At 38.7% G+C, this 20,605-nt stretch overlaps 2 protein-coding genes across 3 annotated transcripts in view; one reads left to right on the top strand and one right to left on the bottom strand.

The window, feature by feature from the left end:
* The window catches only part of Xrcc4 (X-ray repair cross complementing 4), a 296,572-nt gene that overhangs the window by 35,473 nt on the left and 240,494 nt on the right, over window positions 1-20,605 (top strand). The gene's annotated exons all lie outside the window — the stretch shown is intronic.
* LOC131921714 (sentrin-specific protease 2-like) lies at window positions 10,646-12,751 on the bottom strand. The gene has a single exon (XM_059276445.1). It carries the CDS (start codon window positions 12,426-12,428, stop codon window positions 10,917-10,919), a length of 1,512 nt encoding a protein of 503 aa, XP_059132428.1. The 5' UTR covers window positions 12,429-12,751; the 3' UTR covers window positions 10,646-10,916.

The raw sequence follows: 20,605 nt of genomic DNA on the forward strand, positions 1-20,605 counted from the left end.
CAATGTCTGTTGTTATGTCCCCCTTTTCATTTCTGATTTTGTTGATTTGGATGCTCTCTCTCTGTCTTTTGGTTAGTTTGGATAAGGGCTTGTCTATCTTGTTGATTTTCTCAAAGAACCAACTCTTTGTTTCATTAATTTTTTGTATTGTTTTCTTTGTTTCTATTTTATTGATTTCAGCTCTCAGTTTGATAATTTCCTGGCATCTATTTTTCCTGGGAGACTTTGCTTCTTCTTGTTATAGAACTTTCAGGTGTGCTGTTAAGTCACTAGTGTGAGATTTCTCCAGCTTATTTATGTGGGCATTTAGTGCTATGAATTTCCCTCTTAGTACTGCTTTCATAGTGTCCCATAGGTTTGGATATGTGGTGTCTTCATTTTCGTTGATCCCTAGGAAGTCTTTAATTTCTTTCTTTATTTCTTCCTTAACCCATTGGTGATTCAGTTGGGTATTATTCAGTTTCCATGAGATTGTAGGTTTTCGGTAGTTTTTGTTGTTGTTGAAATCCAACTTTAGACCATGGTGGTCTGATAGAACACAGGTTATTCCAGTTGTTTTGTATCTGTTTAGATTTGTTTTGTGGCCAAGTATGTGGTCGATTTTAGAGAAGGTTCCATGGGGTGCTGAGAAGGTATATTCTTTTTTGTTAGGATAGAATGTTCTGTAGATATCGATTAAGTCCATTTGGGTCATGACATCAATTAAGTCCTTTATTTCTCTGTTAAGTTTCAATTTGGGGGATCTGTCCAGTGGTGAAAGTGGGGTGTTGAGGTCTCCCACTATTAATGTGTGGGGTTTTATATGTGATTTAAGCTTTAATAATGTTTCTTTTACATATGTGGGTGCCCTTGTGTTTGGGGCATAAATGTTCAGAATTGAGACTTCATCTTGGTGGATCTTTCCTGTGATGAGTATGTAATGCCCTTCTTGATCTCTTTTGATTGATTTTAGTTTGAAGTCTATTTTGCTGGATATCAGGATGGCTACACCCGCTTGTTTCTTAAGACCGTTTGATTGGAAAGTCTTTTCCCAGCCTTTTATTTTTTAGGTAGTGTCTATCTTTGAATTTGAGATGTGTTTCTTGTATGCAGCAGAAAGATGGGTCCTGCTTTCGTATCCATTCTGTAAGCCTATGTCTTTTTATAGGTGAATTAAGTCCATTGATATTGAGGGATATTAATGACCAGTGATTGTTCATTCCTGTTATTTTTTGGTGGTGATGTGTGTGTACTTCTCTTCGTTGGGGTTTACTGCTGTGGCTTTATCTATTGCCTGTGTTTTTGAGGGTGTATCTGACTTCCTTAGGTTGGAATTTTCCTTCTAGTGCTTTCTGTAGGGCTGGGTTTGTGGATAAATATTGTTTAAATCTGGCTTTGTCATGGAATGTCTTGTTCACTCCATCTATGATGATTGAAAGTTTTGCTGGGTATATTAGTCTAGGCTGACATCCATGGTCTCTTAGTGTCTGCATTACATCTGTCCAGGTCCTTCTGGCTTTCAAAGTCTCCATTGAGAAATCGGGTGTTATTCTGATAGGTTTGCCTTTATATGTCACTTGGCCTTTTTCCTTTGCTGCTCTTAATATTCTTTCTTTATTCTGTACGTTTAATTGTTTAATTATTATGTGGCGAGGGGACTTTTTTTGGGGGTCTAGTCTGTTTGGTGTTCTATAGGCTTCTTGTATCTTCATAGGCATTTCCTTCTTTAAGTTGGGAAAGTTTTCTTCTATGATCTTATTGAATATATTTTCTGTGCCCTTGAGCTGGTATTCTTCTCCTTCTACCCCTATTATTCGTAGGTTTGTTCTTTTCATGGTGTCCCAAATTTCTTGGACATTTTGGTTCATGACTTTGTTGGCTTTAGTGTTTTCTTTGACTGATGAATCTATTTCTTCTATTGTATCTTCAACGCTAGAGATCCTCTCTTCCATCTCTTGCATTCTGTTGACTATACTTGCATCTGAAGTTCCCAATCATTTTCTCAGATTTTCTATTTCCAGCATTCCCTGTTTGTGTCTTCTTCATTTTTTCTATTTCCCTTTTCAGGTCTTGGACTGTTTCCTTCATTTGTTTCATTGATTTTTCTTGATTTTCTTTCAGTACTTTATTGTTTTCTTCCAGGACTTTATTGATTGCTTCTAATTTGTTTGCCCTTTCCTCTAGTTGTTTACAGCGTTCTTCACATTTTTTTTGTCTTTTCCTCTACACAAGCCTCTAGCTTCTTCATGATGTCATTCATAAGGCTATTTTCTTCTGCTTCTTCCAATTTCTGATGTTCAGGTCTAGGTGTTGGAGGAGGGCTAGGGCCTGGTGATGGTGTATTGCTATTCATTTTGTTGTATGTGTTTCTGCCTTGACGTCTGCCCATCTCCTTGTGGTTCGTTCTTGGCCTTATCCGCACACTTGGTTCAGATAGAGCTGACAGATTCAGGAAGTCTCTCTCTCTTGTCCAGATGGGAGCTCTCTTGTCCAAATTGGAAGTCCAGGGCAGGATGGGAGCTCTTGTCCAGAAGGGAAGTCCGGGGCAGGATGGGAGCTCTTCTCTCTCTCTCTCTCTCTCTCTCTCTCTCTCTCTCTCTCTCTCTCTCTCTGTTCTCCAGAAGGGAAGTCCGGGGCAAGATGGGAGCTGGGGGCCGGCCTCTAAGTCTCAGGAAGAGGCTTGGGGCTCGGGCAGATGGGCGTGGGGGCAGGGCGTAGAGAGTGCAGGGTCTGCCAGGGGTCTTGGAGAAGGGGATCCTTCCTGGTGGGGCTAGAGGGGAGCCTGCCCGGTGGCCAGAACCTGGGGCCAAGTTGGGCAGGTCTTCCCCGGAGTGGCTGGTGCCCAGGGATGGGGTCTGGGGCAAGCTAGGGGACTCACCTGTGTTCCGGTAGGGAAGTCCGGGGCAAGATGGGAGCTGGGGGCCAGTCTCCCCCCCTCTTTTTTTTAGTCCTTTTTTTCCTTTTTTCTTTAGTCCCTGTTCATGGCGCCATTCTGTGGGGCGTTTACCCAACACAGTTCCCCAGAGTTTTCTTGAGTGCGAGCAGCAGGAAATATTAGATAGGATTTATTGCGGAGAATATCGCGGAGAGAAACAGATAGAAAATAAAGGATAGCCTCGAGAGGGCCTGGAACCTATTCCAACGGGCCCCGTCTGTCTCTGCCCCAGGGTTTTTATAGAGACGCCAAGGGGTGGAGCAAAAGACCTCCTCCCCCAGCACAGCCAAGTGCAGACCATCCCAGACACCTGCACTCAGGCCCATGGTCCTAATCATCCTGTATGCGGACCTGCTGGGTAAAGCCACGAGGAACCCGAGAACGGGCTCCCACACAACTCCCAGTTAAAAACTCCTCTCAGCCAGGCCTATGGGCTTAAGGCTCAGCTGTATTGGACTTGAGGAGGGTGTGAAGCCAACTGCCAGAGCTACAAGGTGGTGGGCTTGGGTGCCACTTGGCAGTTTAAGGTTTGGCTCACATAGACAGAGATACTACAGGAGCACAGTAAAACAGGTCCAGACTAGAAAAACCTTTAAACAGGTTACAGTGTGTGTAGGTGCTTAAGAAAGAAAAGAAAATGGGTATAGATAGTCATAGCAAAAAATAAATAATTTTAAATAATAAGTAAAGTCTTTAAAGAAAGAGTAAAGTAATAAAAAAAGAATAAGCCATGTAAAGAGGTGATGTGCACAGGGAGTCTGGATCCTGTATGATGCTATATTGACTTGAATATTTTGAATGTTGATGAATGAACAGCAGCTACTGAGAGACATGGGATTGTAAAAGGAATTGCTGAATTAAACTAGCCTAGATACTTTAGGAATATCTTAACTTTAAAATGGAATTTAAAAAAAAAAGTATTGCATTGCAGGAGAGGTTATGGTTTTGTTTCCATGGGAAATGAAATGCTGTGGATTCCTTCAAAATTAATAGGAGACCCCCTGAAAACATGGTCTACAGACATAAAGAAATAAACTTATAAAAACCATGAGGCAGGTGGTATATATGCTGATCTCTTAACAAGGGAACCACTCTGAGACTGGATGAGACATGGTAAATCTTGTTGGTTACAGAGTTCTCATGACTTATTACATGCCATTCTTTCATATGGCATGGATAGAGGTTTGGTTATACCTCAGTGTTGTAGAGGAACTTTGGGTGACTGCCAGGCAAGCAGATTTCTTTGTCATTTCCCTAGTTTTGGAAGGTGCTTGCTCCACTTTCCTGTTTACTCAGGATATATAATTGTTTTTCTTGGGTCTGTAATGGAGTTGAAGACAGGATAGTTATAATTTTCCTTGTTACCAAATTCAGAAAGGAAACTTACATATAAATATAAGGTTGAAAAACATAAAAGCTTAAATTGTTTAAGAAAATGCTTTGAGGTCCAAAAAGATAACTTGGGGTTGGTAATACAAGTTAGGATAGAAAATAAGTTAGGTGCACAACTTTTGACTCACCAAAATAGGATAATGGAGTATTTTCTCTAAATTTCCCAAATACAAATGGACTGGATATTTGTAAATGTAATTCCTACTTGATAATTCTTATTGTATATAGTTTTACTATGTTAAAACTAAAACCTTTCTTTTAATTTAGACAAAAAGCAGGAAATGTTGCAAAATATTTGTTTAAGTATGAAAAAATGGGTTACATTTGTTTAAATATACAAAGATGTACATTTTTTACGTTGCATAACAATTGTTTAACTATGTAAACATATGTTGCATGTGTTTAATTATGTAAAGATGTGTTGCTGTTTTACCTTGCCAGATTCAGGCACCTGATTGGTCTAACAGCCTGAACAGTCAATAGCAAGTGAGGAGGTGTAGGAGGACTTTGGTCAAGGAGAGTAAGTTGTAAGAGGAATTTAGGCTCCAAGGAAGAAAAAAACGACATGCCAGGGATTAGCCATCCAGAAATGGCATGGGGAAAGCAGGAGAGTAGGACATAAAGAATGAAAGAAAGTAAAAAGCCCCGAGGCAAAGTACAGATGTTTAAGAAAAAAAAAATTAAAATGGCTAGTGAGACAAGTCTAAGCTAAGGCCGGGCAAACGTAATTAGTACTAAGACTCTGTGCCTTTATGTGGGAGCTGGTTAGTGGCACAAAGAAATTGCCAACTACACTGAAGTGTCCATGAGATGTTGCTTGATTCTACCTCTAGTCTCTTGACTTCTATAACCTTTTTAATGAGACCTCAGACACTTCCATGTTCAGATTTACTGTGAATGGTATTCAGTGAAGAAGGGACTAGAGAGGCAAGAAAGGTGGCTTGGTTACTAAGTAACCAGTTACTATACGTCTTTAAGAGGAGCACAATTGGACTAGTGCACAGCTATGGTTCAAAAGAAGAACTGAAGGGACACGAGCCCACTCAAGCACATGGCTCTGGCAGGCCTTGCCCTTCTCCCCAAGTCCCTCTGCCTTGCTAAAAACAGTTAGATTATATTCCTGGAGCTAGCCCCCAAGATCTGTTCCCTTATTTGGCCACTTCCTCCTCCTGAGGCTGACTACCAAAGTCCAGCTATCAAAATATTGAAGTCTGGCAATCAAAAGCCCCCTTTGGCTCACCTAATTAACATGCCCAGTTAAAATTAAACACCTCATCCTACCAGGGGGTTTCTTCTTTACCTTTATAAACTGCCATTTTCCTATGTGCCCTGTCTGTCTCGCCTCTAGCAAGTATCTAGAGGCAGTCCTTTGTCCTTTGTGACAGATACTCCTGCCCACTTTCAATAGTTCCCTTCTCCTCCCTCTTCCTTTATCTCCTGTTTATAGTCCTTATCCCTACCCTCTATCCATCTAAAGCAGATAAATCTGTTTCATACTGAGAACTTTTTCTTCATGTAGGTCAAGTATGAGAGTTATCTACCTAATGGCAAGAGATACTTTAAATTCAGCTGCAAAACACATGTGTTACTAGTCTATAGCAGTCACAGGAGATAGTGCCTTTTCAGCACCAGGCAATGAGGGATCCAAATTCCTATAGGAAACTGAATCCAGACACACTACACCATCCCGCAAGACCCACCTAACCTGCAGGAGTGAATTTCTGTATTATTCTTTGAAAAATATTGCTAAGCTTAAAGATGGACCATTTTCTATACTGCCACTCTAGAAAGGGGATTCATCAGAGATCTGAACTTCATAAAAACTTGTAGTTGCTGGTTGCTATTGGTGACCATATCTTCTGCTTATTTCTCCAGATAATAGTCTCCAAAGTGACTGTTGAAAGACACAAAGCTTTTATTATTAATTTTATACAGTCCCTAAGTCTTAAACAGCTTCTACCTTCCTGTCAAGTCCATGCTTGAGGTACCATCTTAGAAGCAAGGAAACATCTGGTTTGGCCTTCTTGTCAAAATGCAGATGTAATTCTCCATTTTGACAAATAAATGCTTTGTCATAAAGAACATTTTGGTTTAATTAAATTCACCAACAAAAGAAATGGGATTCTACTTCTGTACTCATCTCTGGCACTTTCATGGAAGTCATATGAGTTTGAGTGTCTTAAATTTGAGTAACATAAGTTTTCTGTATTAGACCCTTTTAGAGTACTAACCCATGTTAGTATTCTTGTTTCTCAAAGAAAAAACTCACATGGGTTTGAATGTAAAGGAATGGATGACTGTTGAGCAACAAAGATAAGTAATAAAATTTAGTAATTTAGAAATAGTAATGATGACTATTGAATAATAAGATTTTTCCTTTCAAGTAATTAAAATCCTATTTGTAGATACAGTGTATGTTAGGACAAGAAGAATTAAGATGCATCGATGAGAAATCTGGTAAGAGAATCATAAAAACCCTCAAAAATATTTTGCTACAGATTTCTTACTCATTTCATTCTTTTAATTCCCTTTCTTTCTCTTTGAATTAACTGAAATGTATTCCTGTTGTCTGAAACTGTAATTGTTAAATATGATTCCTTTGTGGGAACACAGGGTGAAGATGTTTAACCTTTGTAGGAACATTTATATTATACAGAATTCTTTTCTATTAACCAGAGAATCAAAGAAAGAACTCAAGCATTCTCCACTAACCTCCTCCTAAACAAGAGCCTATGCTGAGAGTTTCCTGTCTTCTTACTAGGACAGGAAGATTAGCTCAAGTCAAGCCACAGCCTAGTAATGCTTTTAAATACTAGAAAACTCCACAATATTTGTCTATTGTTATATCTAACTTTATTTGAAGAGTTATAATAATGTTTCTATTTGTCAGACACTTTGGTATACATTCAAGTTTCTAGAAAGACAGTTACTAGAAGATCCTAAAGTATCCAAATGTTCCTAGATAAGTCAGAGGTCATCTTCCTATAATGAGAAATAATATGTGAAGAGAAAATAAAAGGATGCTTATAATTCTTGCCAGCTTGCCCTGAGAATCCCTCTCTTCGAAAATATTCCTTTGATAAAAAAAAAAAAAAAAGGACTGGCAGAAAGCATTTTGTTCTGCCACAACAAGTTTCATGAACTTAGTGGCCATTAAGATCACAGAAATGGTTGGCGTACCTTCCTTTTATCCATGATTCCTCAGTGTAGTATCTAGTTAGTGGATCACATAAGAGAAAAGAGGAGGGGGAAAGATTTATGTAATTTTTTGTTCGTTGCTTAACTCCAAGAATTTTAGAAAGAACTATAATGCAGTTAACATTTGAGTGTTGAGTGTTCATGTTTCTGGAAAATGTAGTAAAGATTTCCTGCTTGCTATCTACTGCTCCTAGAAATGAGTAAATAAGATTGATGCTGTTATTCTTCTGCTTGCAGGAGAGTAAAGTCATACTAAATAAGCTTAGGAAGTTTCACGAGTTGGCCATCATCAGAAATTGAGTGCATCAGAGTTCGTGCTGAAATCATGTGTCTTCTGAACTGTGTTCTTGACTCCAATTCCAGTCTCCAAATAGCCATGTCTGGTTATTTTTCAAATAATCATCTTTATAACAAAAGAAAATACCTTGAGGTCACAGAAGACAAAAGGAGGCAAAGTACGGTGCTCTTCACTAAGTAAAAAGTCTTTGAATTCGGTGTAGTACACCGACCTTTTTCCATTCTGTGCTGCTGTAACAGAATTCCTGAGATTGAATGTTTTTTATTTGTTTTGTTTTGCTTTTATTTTATCAAAACTAGATTTTTTCATGTAATATATGATAAAAGATTCCCCTCACTCTACTCTCAGTTCTTCTCTATTTCCCTTCCATTGCCGACCCAACTCATTTCTCTCACTTATTAGAAAAAAATAAAACAGGCATGATTATCCTGTATAGTGAGGGGATGGGAACAGAAAGGTTCAGGTATGGAGGAGAGGATGGAGGGAGAGAGTATTAGAAGAGAAAACTGGATTGCAGGGTACAGCTTAGGGACAAGCTGGAAACCTAGTGCAAGGGAACTTCCAGAATTGTTTAAGATATCCTGGGATTTTTGTGTTTCTATATAAAGCTGAAAATTGCCCTTTCAAGTTATGTGAAGAATTGTGTTGGAATTTTGATAGGGATTGCATTGAATCTATAAGTTGCTTTTGGCAGGATGACCAGTTTTACTATATTAATTCTACCAATCCATGAACATGGGAAATCTTTCCATCTTCTGATATCTTGTTCAATTTCTTTCTTCAAAGACTTGACTTGAAGGTTTTATCATAAATGTCTTTCACTTGCTTGGTTAGAGTTACCCCAAGATACTTTATAATTTTTGAGGTTATTATGGAAGGAGTTGTTTCTCTGATTTCTTTCTCAGTCCATTTGTCTTTTGAATATAGGAAGGCTACTGATTTTGCATGTGATATATGATAAAAGTTTCCCCTCACTTCATCCTCCTACTTTTCTGAAAGTGTTTGTCAGCTATTGGAATTTCCAGAGGAAATATTTAGAGTCACTTATGCATACTATCATATCATCTGCAAATAAAGATACTTTCACTTCTCCCTTTGCAGTTTGGATCCCCTTGATCTCCTCCAGTTCTCTTGGTGCTCTAGCTGAGACTTCACGTACTATATTGATTAATTATGGGGAGAGTGAACAACCTTGACTTGTTCCTAATTTTAGTGGAATTGCTTTGAGTCCCCCCCCCCCCCATTTAAGTTCTTGCTGGCTATGGAATTGCTTATCATAGTGTTTCCTTTATCATGTTGGGGCACATCCCTTATATCCCTAATCACTCCAGGACTTTAATCATGAAGAGGTGTTGGACTTTGTCAAATGTCTTTTCTGTATCTATAGTAATGAGATGATTATTTGGTTTTTGTCTTTCAGATTGTTTATATGGTGGATTACCTTTACCAATTTACATAGACTAAAACATCCCTGCACTCTGGGATGAACCCTACTTGTCTGTGGTGGATAATCTTTTGGATGTGTTATTGGATTCAGTTTGCAAGTATTTTATTGAGAATTCTTGCATAGATGTTCATGAGGTAAATTTGCCTGTGATTCTCATTCTTTGTTGAGTGCTTATGTGGTTTAGGTATCAGGATAACTGTGGCCTCTTAAAATAATTGGGCAATGCTCTTCATGTTTCTATTTTCTGGGATAATTTGAGGAGTATTGTCATTAACTCCTCTTGAAAAGTCTTGTAGAATTCTATGCTAAAACCATGTTGTCCTGGTTATTTATGTTTTGTTTTGTTTTCTTTTATTGGTAGACATTTAATTACTGCTTCTATTTTACTTGGGATTATAGGTCTGCTTAAATTGTTTATCTAGTATTGTTTTAACTTTAGTTGGTGGTGTATAACAAGAAAATTTTTGCAAAATATTTTCTGAACAATTTTAAACTTTATTAAATAAAAATTGCATAAACACAACTATAATAGAATGAACAGAAAAGTTAAATACAATTTATCACATGTAAAATGGATTATTGTATAATGAGCAATATCAACCCTAAATCCCCACTTCCACAGTGGGAATGGGATACAGCAATATTAATCTAATGAATTTAGTCAAAAACATAACTTTAAGTTGAATCAAACTTTTCAAATAATTCAATATAGCAAAGCTGAGGTTTAGATTCAATGAGACCTGGGATAATAATGGATATTTACCATTATAGTTACTTGTAATCAACTTCCCAAAACTAAGGCAAGTCTCCTTAATTCTGGGAAAGAATGTGTCTTTAGATAAGCATGATGCTTTTCTCAACAGTTCTGCATCCTATGCAAGTCCAGTAGAGTATGATGGGTCAGGAAAGCGTCAGTCTGTGCAGTTCATTCTCCTTTCTTGTACTGTTTTCAAGCTTTAAAAATACCACCTCTAACTTCAATTTAACAGATACAACTCCAGCAATAGAAATGAGAGTCAATACTTCCTGCCTCTTCTTGCTGATGTCCCTCCGGATCTTAAGCAAGGAATGAGAATGTGATGGGCATTCCTTTCAGAAATAAACAGTTCAAATAAGGAGTAGAGATGGTAACTAGAGAATATTGTAAAATGACAACTGCCAAGGTTTGCAAATGAGTGAGTGAAAACATTATCATTGGAGGGCCAGGAAGACAATAAATATAATTCATTAACTAAATTCAAAATTAAAACAATTCATAAAATAAATCAAACATTAAAACAATTCAGAAACCAAATCCAACATTAAAACAAATCAGAAACTAAATCCAATATTAAAACAACTCATAAACTAATTCCAACATTAAAACAATTCATAAACCAAATCCAACATTAAAAATTCATAAACTAAATCCAACATTAAAACAATGTTGTTTGAACATGTGTTCTTGTGTGGGTTGATCAGCGGTTTCTAAGCTTGCAGTAGTTCCTTGCAGGTATAGATGGCATTGGTCAGGACTCCCCAGGTCAGGACTACATTGAAGAGAGTGGGCTTCCTCCATGTCAGGCAGCTCAGTATCTGTTTTAAATCTTTTCAACCCATCTTGCTTGAGGTATATAGAAACATCGATGGAAAAGTGTACCAGTTCCATAGGATCCAGGTAGATGTTGTTACAGTAGGTGATTATGGAGGATTTCCCACACCATCCTCTTCCTAAAGATGGGCATGTGTTGCTGAGAAAAGGTAAGTGGTTGGTCTCTAGAAATGTAATCTCCATATTTACAAGTAAAAACTCCACAGTCACTCCCATTCAGTTGTTGAGGAATCTCCTTTGATGTCATACTGTATCTTTTCCACTCCAAAGGGTCCAGCTCAATGTTCCTTCGAGTTTTGCTCTCATTTTGTAAATATTCAAAGATGGTCTCACAAATACTCTGCCCTGTCTGTCCCATTGAATCGAGGTATATGATACTTTGTTTTCTTAGGTCGATTACTATCAGGCTCCAATGTACCCTCTGGTGAATAGGTACTAGAATAATTTCCTTTTCAAACAGTTTTATTCCTCGAGTCCATCGTTTAACAGAACAGTAGCCTCCATGCTTTAGTTTGGGGTAAAAGAAAGTGCTGAACACATGAAGAGCTGGGTACCCTTTTTTGTTATTTCTCTCAACCAGAAGATTCATGTAAAAATTGATAATCTCATCATTGAGCCACTTACCATTCTCTAGTGTGTGGATATCTCCTCGAGTAATATGCAATTTGAATGCACTAGTTAAGATTTCTTCCTGGGGTCCTGGACCCAGTGCATTTCTTATTTCCTTTTCCATGTCCTCTGTAACATTAAGGACTTCATCTGTTCCTCTCCCCTTTTCCTGTTCTGCAACAGGCTTTTTCTCTGCCATAACTACTGGCTTCTTGTTGGGGAGTGACCTATTGCTGCCACTATGCAGGAAGACTTGAGCCTCTGCTCTTAGCAAGTCAGGCTCCAAGTGGTGTCCCCTTCTTCCTTCAAGGTTTACTGCATCTTTTGTCTGTGTATCAGAAGAGTTCTCTGTACACGTCTTCACTTTTTTGTCTGGTGAGACACATTCCTTTGTTGTAACAACAGTAGATTGTTTAGGATCACACTGGGTTGTTGTGGATCCATGACTGTGCACTTCCACACAATCTTCGATCTTCAGAGTATCCACTAGGGTTGTGTGAGCCCTCTGTGGGTCAGATTTCATAGGATCACTGGGTGGAAGGTGCTGCAGTAACCTTTGGTACTTTTGCCTTTGGTGGTTTTCGGCATATTCCTCCATGAGGCAACAGGGCCGCTTGCGACCCTTGCCACCATCCCCAGACTCTCTCCCAGTTACAGCCTGCTCCTGTGGACCTGTGGCCCACTCTAGGGGCTTTAGTTGTCTTAGGCTTTCTTGACGGGGTTCCCGTACCTCATCCTTGCATGGCTGTTGACTTTGAAGCTCTCGGTCTTGCTGTTCCTGAGGTATCCTCTTCTGAGTTTTGCTGGGCTCTTCAAACTCCAAACCTGTTCCACCCTCATCCTTGCATTTCACTTTTTTAACTTGTCCCAAAGCTTCAGACTCAATCTCTGTCCCATCTTCAGCCTTGTATTTCCGTTTTCGACCTTGCCCAGAAGCTTCAGGCTTCATCTCCATCCCACACTGTTTAGGTTGCCACATGGACTCACTTCAGGATTTGCCTTTGATGGGTGCTGGCTCCCTGGTATGGTATAGCCTTCCTATTTCCAAATGAATGCAACCGTCTGCCTGACTCTGGCTGGGTATTCTTGGGCTACTGTCACCTTGATATCTGAAGAATTACTTATTCAAATGATGGTATAATCCACAAATTGGTTCAAGGTTGGAAACCTATCAGTCCACAGGATGAAGAGCTCAGAATAGCTTTTCTTCATAAACAAGAGTTGACTTTGGACGTCAGGGTCAGTCAGAGTAAGAAGTCAATTGAGCTGACAACAGGAACTGATTGGTAAATAATCAAATGCTGACAGTTCACCGGGGTCCACTGTGAGGAACCTGGTGGAGTTCTAGGATTACTTACTCAGAAGGGGCCTGCAAGGGCTCAGTAACAAGCTAAAGATCCAGAACTTCGAAATCAGAAAGATTGTCCTAGCCACTGTAAGATACCAGACCTTAAACATGCAGCTAACACATTGGAGGCAAGCCTCACAAGTGATGCCTGACTCCAAGGTTGCCCTACCCACAGCCTTCAAGGTTCCATAGCTGATTGTGATGTGACCTGAAAGAATGTAAATCAACATTCTTTGGAGGGTGACTGCCCTGCTCACCCTCAATTCGGTCCAGGAGTTGGAAGACAGGGTTAGCGTTGCGAACTAATCATACACATCTCAGTTCCCTTCTGTAAAGCACAGCGTTGCATAGATAGTCTCAGTATAATCTAGGTTGCCTGATTAGCACATTTGTCTTTTAGGAAATCGTCCATCATGGTCAATAATATTAAAGAAAATATAATTGCCCTTTAAAATGGCTCCTCACGATATGCTCACTAATTACAAAGAAAATAGAATTTTACAGTTATAAAACCCAGTAGGTACTATTGTGTGACGAAACTTTTCATGGGGAAAAAGAGTAAACATGAAACACACATGTCTACTCTCCCCTGATAGACAACCCAGGACAGATCAAAGTTTCGATACCACCAAAGTCCAACTTAGTGAACTAATAAGTTTTATTGGGCTTACTTACAATGATATGGTTGAGGGGTTATTTACAAGAGCAGAAATGACTCAAAGACAGGTGCATCATCATAGCCCGCCCTCAGCATGACAGCTCACAACAGCTGGGAACCTGGAAACATTGCACACCCTGCAGGCAACTAAACAGGCCAGAGAATGTCCTTTCCAAGTGACTCAGTTGATCTAAACCTCTTTCAAGCAGCCAGCTGGTTTCTGCTTCTTCCAGGTAGCTGGTCTGAGGTTGGCTCTTCTGAGAGTCTTCCTTGCTGCTCAGCTTCCTTCCATCTGAGAGGGACTCTAAGCTTTTACTGCTTGTTCTGGCAAGGAGGGGTCTAGTGAATCTTGTCAGTTTCAGGGACTTTCTGAGCTCCTTTGAGTTGTTTGTATTCCCACTTAAGGAGCTTCCTATCAGGGTGGAATGTTTCAATCTTGGAGGAAACTGTTGTACAACAGGTACCAACACACCAAGGACAAGAACATTGCCAATGAGAATAAATAAAGTCTCAACTTTGTCAATAGGATTTGTTGAAAAAGAGAAATCTCTACCTCGGTGACAATCCTGGCAATAACACAAGCCCTGAACTCATCCCTAGAAGACAGTAGGAGGAATTAAATTGGAGCTGGAGTTACAGATGTGTGGTTTTTCAGGGGGTGCAGGGATCTGAATGCAGTCGCCATCATTATACAACAAATACTTTAACTACTGATATTCTCTGGCCCCTTGAGCAGCTCTTTCATCTACTTTCAAAAGTAGAGTTTTTTTTTTTTACAAAAGTGTGAGCAGAGAAGTAGAGACACGTATTGTTTGTTGTTTACCATTGAAATGTAACCACTTAACAAACCGTGTAAGTATATTTATACCAGTGTGTTTTACTGTAAGGGAAAAATGTACTTTTTTCTGTAAAAGGTTTGACTTTCTTAGGATTGTTATTTCCCCAGGTGTCATTTTATTCTTACCAGGCTTCTTTCTCTCCTTTCTAATTACACCTTGGAGATATTAGTTCACAAACAGAAAAAAAGTTCAAATTCCCACACTGATCTTTACATCGCTGAATAATCTAATGACTGGGCTCCCTTTGTAATGGTGAACATTCTGTTTAGAGGATAAATTTACTCTACTAGACTTGTAAAAACAGGTGTTTTTAGATTGCATAAGCCAGGAGGAAGTTGCTCCTTCCTTGAACATACCATGTCAGCTGGCCCAAGATGATCTACTCCCTGGTGCAATTGGGTGTAGTAAGCTTTCCTGTTGAAACCACCAGCCCACAAATAACAACACAGAGACTTATTATTAATTATGAAAGCTTGGCCTTAGCTTTGGCTTTTTTCTAACTAGCTCTTATAACTTAAATATCCTGTTTCTATTAATCTATGTTCCATCATTTGGCTTGATTACTTTTCCTCTGTCCCGTATGTCCAACTTTTTCTGCCTCTCGTTGGCCTTTCCCAAGCACCCAGATTCATCCCTTTCACTTCTTCTTTCTCTCTCTGCTGGAAATCCTGCTGTCCTCTCCTGCCTAGCTATTAGCCATTCAGATCTTTATTACACCAATCACAACAATAGATCTTCACACAGTATACAAATATCTCAATGCATTTCCCCTTTTTATTTAAATTAAAAGGAAAAATTTTAATTCTAACATAGTAAAACTATATTCAATATGAAAAAATTATCGAATAAGAGTTACATTCACAATGTTCCTTTGTATTTCGCAAATTTGGAGAAGGTACTGTATTATCTATATTTGTGAGTCCAAAGGTTTATACCTAAATCATTTTTTTATCATAACTTGCATTATCATTCTAGAAATGGTAGACCATAAATCATTTTTTGGATAAATAACTTAACCTTTTATGTTTCTCTACCTTATAAACTTTACATCTCTTATGTAACAAGGAAACAAGGTAACAAGGAAAACTATAACCATAACTATCTATCCTTCTACCCCATCAAAGATTAGAGAAGGATATAATATTGCCCAAGGAAACTGAAAGTACAGAACAAACAACTTCCAAAACTATAGAAATGGCAAAGACAGCTGGCTGCCTTGACAGTCACTCAAGGTTCCTCTACAATGTTGAGGCATTCATCTTCAGCCTACAGGCCTAGAATATCTGACAGAGTTTTCTGAGAAGCAGGAATTTTGAAGGACTGTCCTCCCTTGTCTTGGCAAAGTTAGGCCACCTCTTTCTTTTGTGTCCTACTTGTCCAGTTTGGACAGCATACTCTCAGCAGTCAAGGCAAGGGCAGTTTCTTGCCTAATGGCTATTTTTGCCATACTGAAAGCAAACTCCATATGGAGGTTCTTTGATACACATCATCCTTTTTTGAAGTAAATTGGTGCTGCCAAGAGCAGACATGTCTCACTGTCATGAAAATCCTTATGTTATTAAAACATCTTAAATACATATTCTGGAGATCTCTGAAGTGTTTGAAGACCACTTATCTATCTAAAATATATCTTGTTTGACTTTTCAAAAAATACCTAACATGACTACATGTCTAATTGTTATAGAAGACTACTAACTTGTATTTTTTAATTATCTTAAATAGTTGATAATAATAGTTTTCAAGGACTAGATATTTTCATTACATTGTTAAATGAACTGCATAGGTACAATAACTTAAACAAGAGTAGAAACATATATACAGTATAACAAAAATAACCTTAAATTTGTATCAATAAATAAAAATCAACACCAATGTAAAATATTTGAGACTTGTAGTTGCGTTTTTAGTTTGAAAGCAGATTCAATAATCTACCCATTTATCCTGTCATTTCTATATCCATCCCTTCTATTTTCAGAATGAGATCCTTGAATCTAATGTCCTTTTCTCAGCTTCCTCTCTGTAACCAACAACAACTTGCAAACAACCCCCCTAAATGTTAATAAGCATCCATAATCCATCAAATGACCAAAAACCACCCACTCCACTTCTTGGGAATGTGGGTATCATATATTCTAGACTGCTTCCTGTTGTCTGGGGTGATAGCATCTTTAAGGATCCCTGAAAAAATTGGTACAATGGTCAAGTCCTGGGATAGCCAGCCAGCTCCCAAATAACAACACGGAGACTTATTAATTATGAAAGCACTGCCTTAGATTAGACTTGCCCCACTAGCTTTTATAACTTAAATTAACCTGCTTCTATTGATCTACATTTTACCATATGGCTTTTTACTTTTTTCATTCTATATGTCCAACTCCTTCTGTGTCCCATTGACATCTCTCTGGTATAATTTAAGTGTCTAGATTCCTCTTCCTTTCTCTCCTCAGAAATCCTGCCTATATCTCCTGGCCATTAAGCTCTTTACTAAATCAGTCACAATGACACATCTTCACACTGTGTAAACACATATTTTGCAACAGTTGTGCTAGTCTTAAAATAATTGCTGATTGCTGCAGAAATATTTCAGTGCCTCAGGTATTCCCACAAGGTAATGAGTCACAAGATTAAACAGACTGACTGCTAAATTCTTCTTTTGTATGAAATACCTGCTTGCTTGGATGTTTGAGATACCTGCTAGACATCAGTGACAAAATCAAGCCTTGCTCCAACCCAGACAGAACATGAGTTAATTTGGCTACCCAAAATTATAACTTTTTTTTTGGCCTATATAATCCTTTGGTTAACACTAGTTGAGACATTCCTTGAGAGGTCCATACCCCTCCTCCCTGCACCAAGGCTGTACAAGATGTCCACCATAGTCACTGGGCTCCAAAAAGCCCTCTAATTATCCAGGGACAGATCCAGATTCCACTGCCTTGGGCCCTCCCCCAAACAGTTCAAGCTGAACAATCATCTCACCTATCCAGAGGGCCTAGTCCAGAAGCATGGTGGCTCCACAGCTATTGGTCCACAGTTCATGTGTTTCCACTAGTTTGGCTGGCCACCTCTGTACATTTTCCCATCATCATCTTGATGTCCCTTGTTCATAGAATCTCTCCTCGCTCTCATCAACTGGACTCCTGGAGTTCAGGCTTGCTCCTAGCCATGGATCCTGCATCTTCTTCCATCAGTTACTGGATGAAGGCTCTATGATGAAAGTTTGGGTATTCACTAATCTGATTACTGGAGTAGGCCAGTTCAGGCACCCTCTCAACTATTGCTAGTAGTCTAAGGTGAGGTCATCCTTGTGGATTCCTGGGAACTTCCTTAGGACCCTGTTTCTCATTATTCCCGTTTCTTCATTTATCATAGTATGTATTTTCTTGCTCTCCCTTTCTGTCCTTGTTTCAGCTCAAATCTCCCATCCCCTTATGTTTTCATCCCCCATCCCCTGCCCTCCATTACCCCACTTCACCCCCAGTTTGCTCATGTAGATCTCATCTATTTCTCTTTGGCTGGGCATTTATGTGACCCTCTTAGGGTCCTCCTTGTTACCTGGCTTCTTTGGAGATGTGGGTTGTAGTCTGGTTATACTTTGCTTTACATCTAGTATCCACTTATGATTGAGTGCATACCATGTTTGTCCTGAGTCTGGGTTACCTCACTCAGGATGATAGTTCCATCCATTAGCCTGCAAATTTCAGGATATCATCAATCTTTTACTGCTGAGTAGTACTCCATTGTGTATATGTGCCACAGTTTCTTTATCCATTCTTTGATTGAGGGGCATCTAGGTTGTTTCCAGGTTCTGGCTATTACGAATGATGCCCTTATGAACATAGTTGAGCATGTGTCCTGTGGTATGATTGAACATTCCTTGGGTATATGCCCAAAAGTGGTATAGGTGGGTCTTGAGGTAGATTGATTCCCAATTTTCGGGGAAACCACCATGCTGATTTATCAAGTGGTTGTACAAGTTTGCACTCCCACCAACAATGGAGGAGTGTTCCCCTTACTCCACATCCTCTCCAACATAAGCTATCTTCAGTGATTTTGATCTTAGCCATTCTGACATGTGTAAGATGGCATCTCAGAATCATTTTGGTTTGCATGTCCTTGATGACTAAGGATGTTGAGCATTTCCTTAAATGTCTTTCAGCCATTTGAGATTCTTCTCTTGATAATTTTCTGTTTTTCCTTGTGGACCATTTTTTTTTAAATTGGATTGTTTAGTATCTTAATGTCTAGTGTCTTGAGTTCTTTCCTTTTATTTTTTCTTTCGGAGCTGAGGACCAAACCCAGGGCCTTATGCTTGCTAAGCAAGTGTTCTACTGCTGAGCTAAATCCCCAAACTTGAATTCTTTATGTATTTTGGAGATCAGCCCTCTGTCAGATGTGGGGTTGGTAAATGTCTTTTCCCATTCTGTGGGCTATCATTTTGTCTTATTGACCATGTACTTTGCCCTACAAAATCTTGTCTGTTTCAGGAGGTCCCATTTATTAATTGTTGCTCTCAATGTCTGTGCTACTGGTGTTATATTTAGGAAGTAGTCCCCAGTGCCAGTGCGTTCAAGACTACTTCCTACTTTCTTTTCTGTCAAGTTCAGTGTAACTGGATTTATGCTGAGGTCCTTGATCCATTTTTTTTTTTTTTTTTTTTGTGTGTGTGTGTGTGTGTGTGTGTGTGTGTGTGTAGTTTTGGCTTCATTGTCAAAAATCAGGTGCCCATAGGTGTGTGGATTAATGTCAGAGTCTTTAATTTGATTCCATTGGTCCACATGTCAGTTTTTATGCCAGTACCAAGCTGTATTTATTACTATAGCTCTATAGTAGAGCTTGAGGTCAGGGATCATGATTCCTCCAGAGGTTACTTTATATATAGGATTCTTTCAGCTATCCTACGTTTTTTGTTTTTCCATGTGATGTTGAGTATTGTTTATGGTGATATTTTATTTGTGCTGAAATTTGATTTTATTTGTATGTTAATAAATAAAATTACTTGGGGGTCAGAGTGAATAGCAAGCCATTTAGCAGAAGTCTGGCAGTGGTAGCACACTCCCTTAATCTGATCACATGGCAGGCAAAGGAGATTAGATTTAAGGTTCATATTTTTTAAAAAAAAGGATATATGGAAATGATAGAATAGAGGATATTGAATCTACTCTCAAAATAAAGAGAAGATATAGATAAGATATAGATAAAAAGATAGATTATTGAATCTACTTTTAAAAGACAATTACTAGTTTTAAATACTTCACATTGGATTGGATTTTTGTATATTGTATACAAATTATATATATTGAGATTGATATTGTTAGAAAATGCTATATGTGTATTTCTAATCTTTTTTAACATATTGTACTTTTAACAATGCATTACATTGTTCATTTAACAATGTAACGCAATTTGCTGATCCTTGAATGTTATTATTATCAACTATTAGGATATAAAGAAAGGAAAGTTAGTAGTTAGACATTACACTCGAACTGGTAGTCATATTAGGTATGTTTTCAAGATAGAGCAGATATTTTAGATAGACAGGCCATCTTCAAACCCTTCAGAGATCTACAGAATATGGCATTTAAAATGTTTTAGTAACTTAGAATTTTTTCCCTTTTTTTATGACATTGAGACATGTCGGCTCCTGGCAGTACCAATCTACTTCAGAGAAAATATGGGCATTGAAGAAACTGCCTATGGAGTTAATTTTCACTATGGCAAAAGTTAGCCACTGGACAGCAAAGTAGCCTTGAATTGACCACTGACAAACAGGACAAAATGGACATACAGGACACGAAACAAAGGACTACTGATTCTTGCCAAGACAAGTGTGGTTGTGGCTTTAACAAAAGGCATCTTCTGAGGTCAGGACAATATGGCACCATTCCTGAAGTGGCCTTTGCACTCTGGAAAAGGTACAATGCCCCTTTCTTTGAAGGCAGCTGAACTGGCAGTGGACCGATGGCTTTTAATGTGCAGTGGAACAGCAGCTGAAACAGTTATTCTTGAAAGAGTAACTAAGTTGACAGAGTCTAACCACTCAATGGTAGACTGGCATTTAATAGAGGGATCCGGAGAAGAATGGGATGCCGAGATGAAGCCACACACACAAGCCAAGAAGAATGGACAGCTGAATTAAAAAAAACATCAACAATTTCCAGAATTTAAAATCCTGAATCATGACAGGACACTAGTGGAATTCAGGTGTTTCTGTTACATGGATTACTCTCTCCAAATGTGAGGTCTAACTGTTTGCCTTGTGTACATCCTACTTCACAAATGAGTCTGTCAGATACGCTAAGCCTATAGGC

Source organism: Peromyscus eremicus, chromosome 11 (assembly GCF_949786415.1).
Source record: "Peromyscus eremicus chromosome 11, PerEre_H2_v1, whole genome shotgun sequence".
NCBI classification, from domain to species: domain Eukaryota; kingdom Metazoa; phylum Chordata; class Mammalia; order Rodentia; family Cricetidae; genus Peromyscus; species Peromyscus eremicus.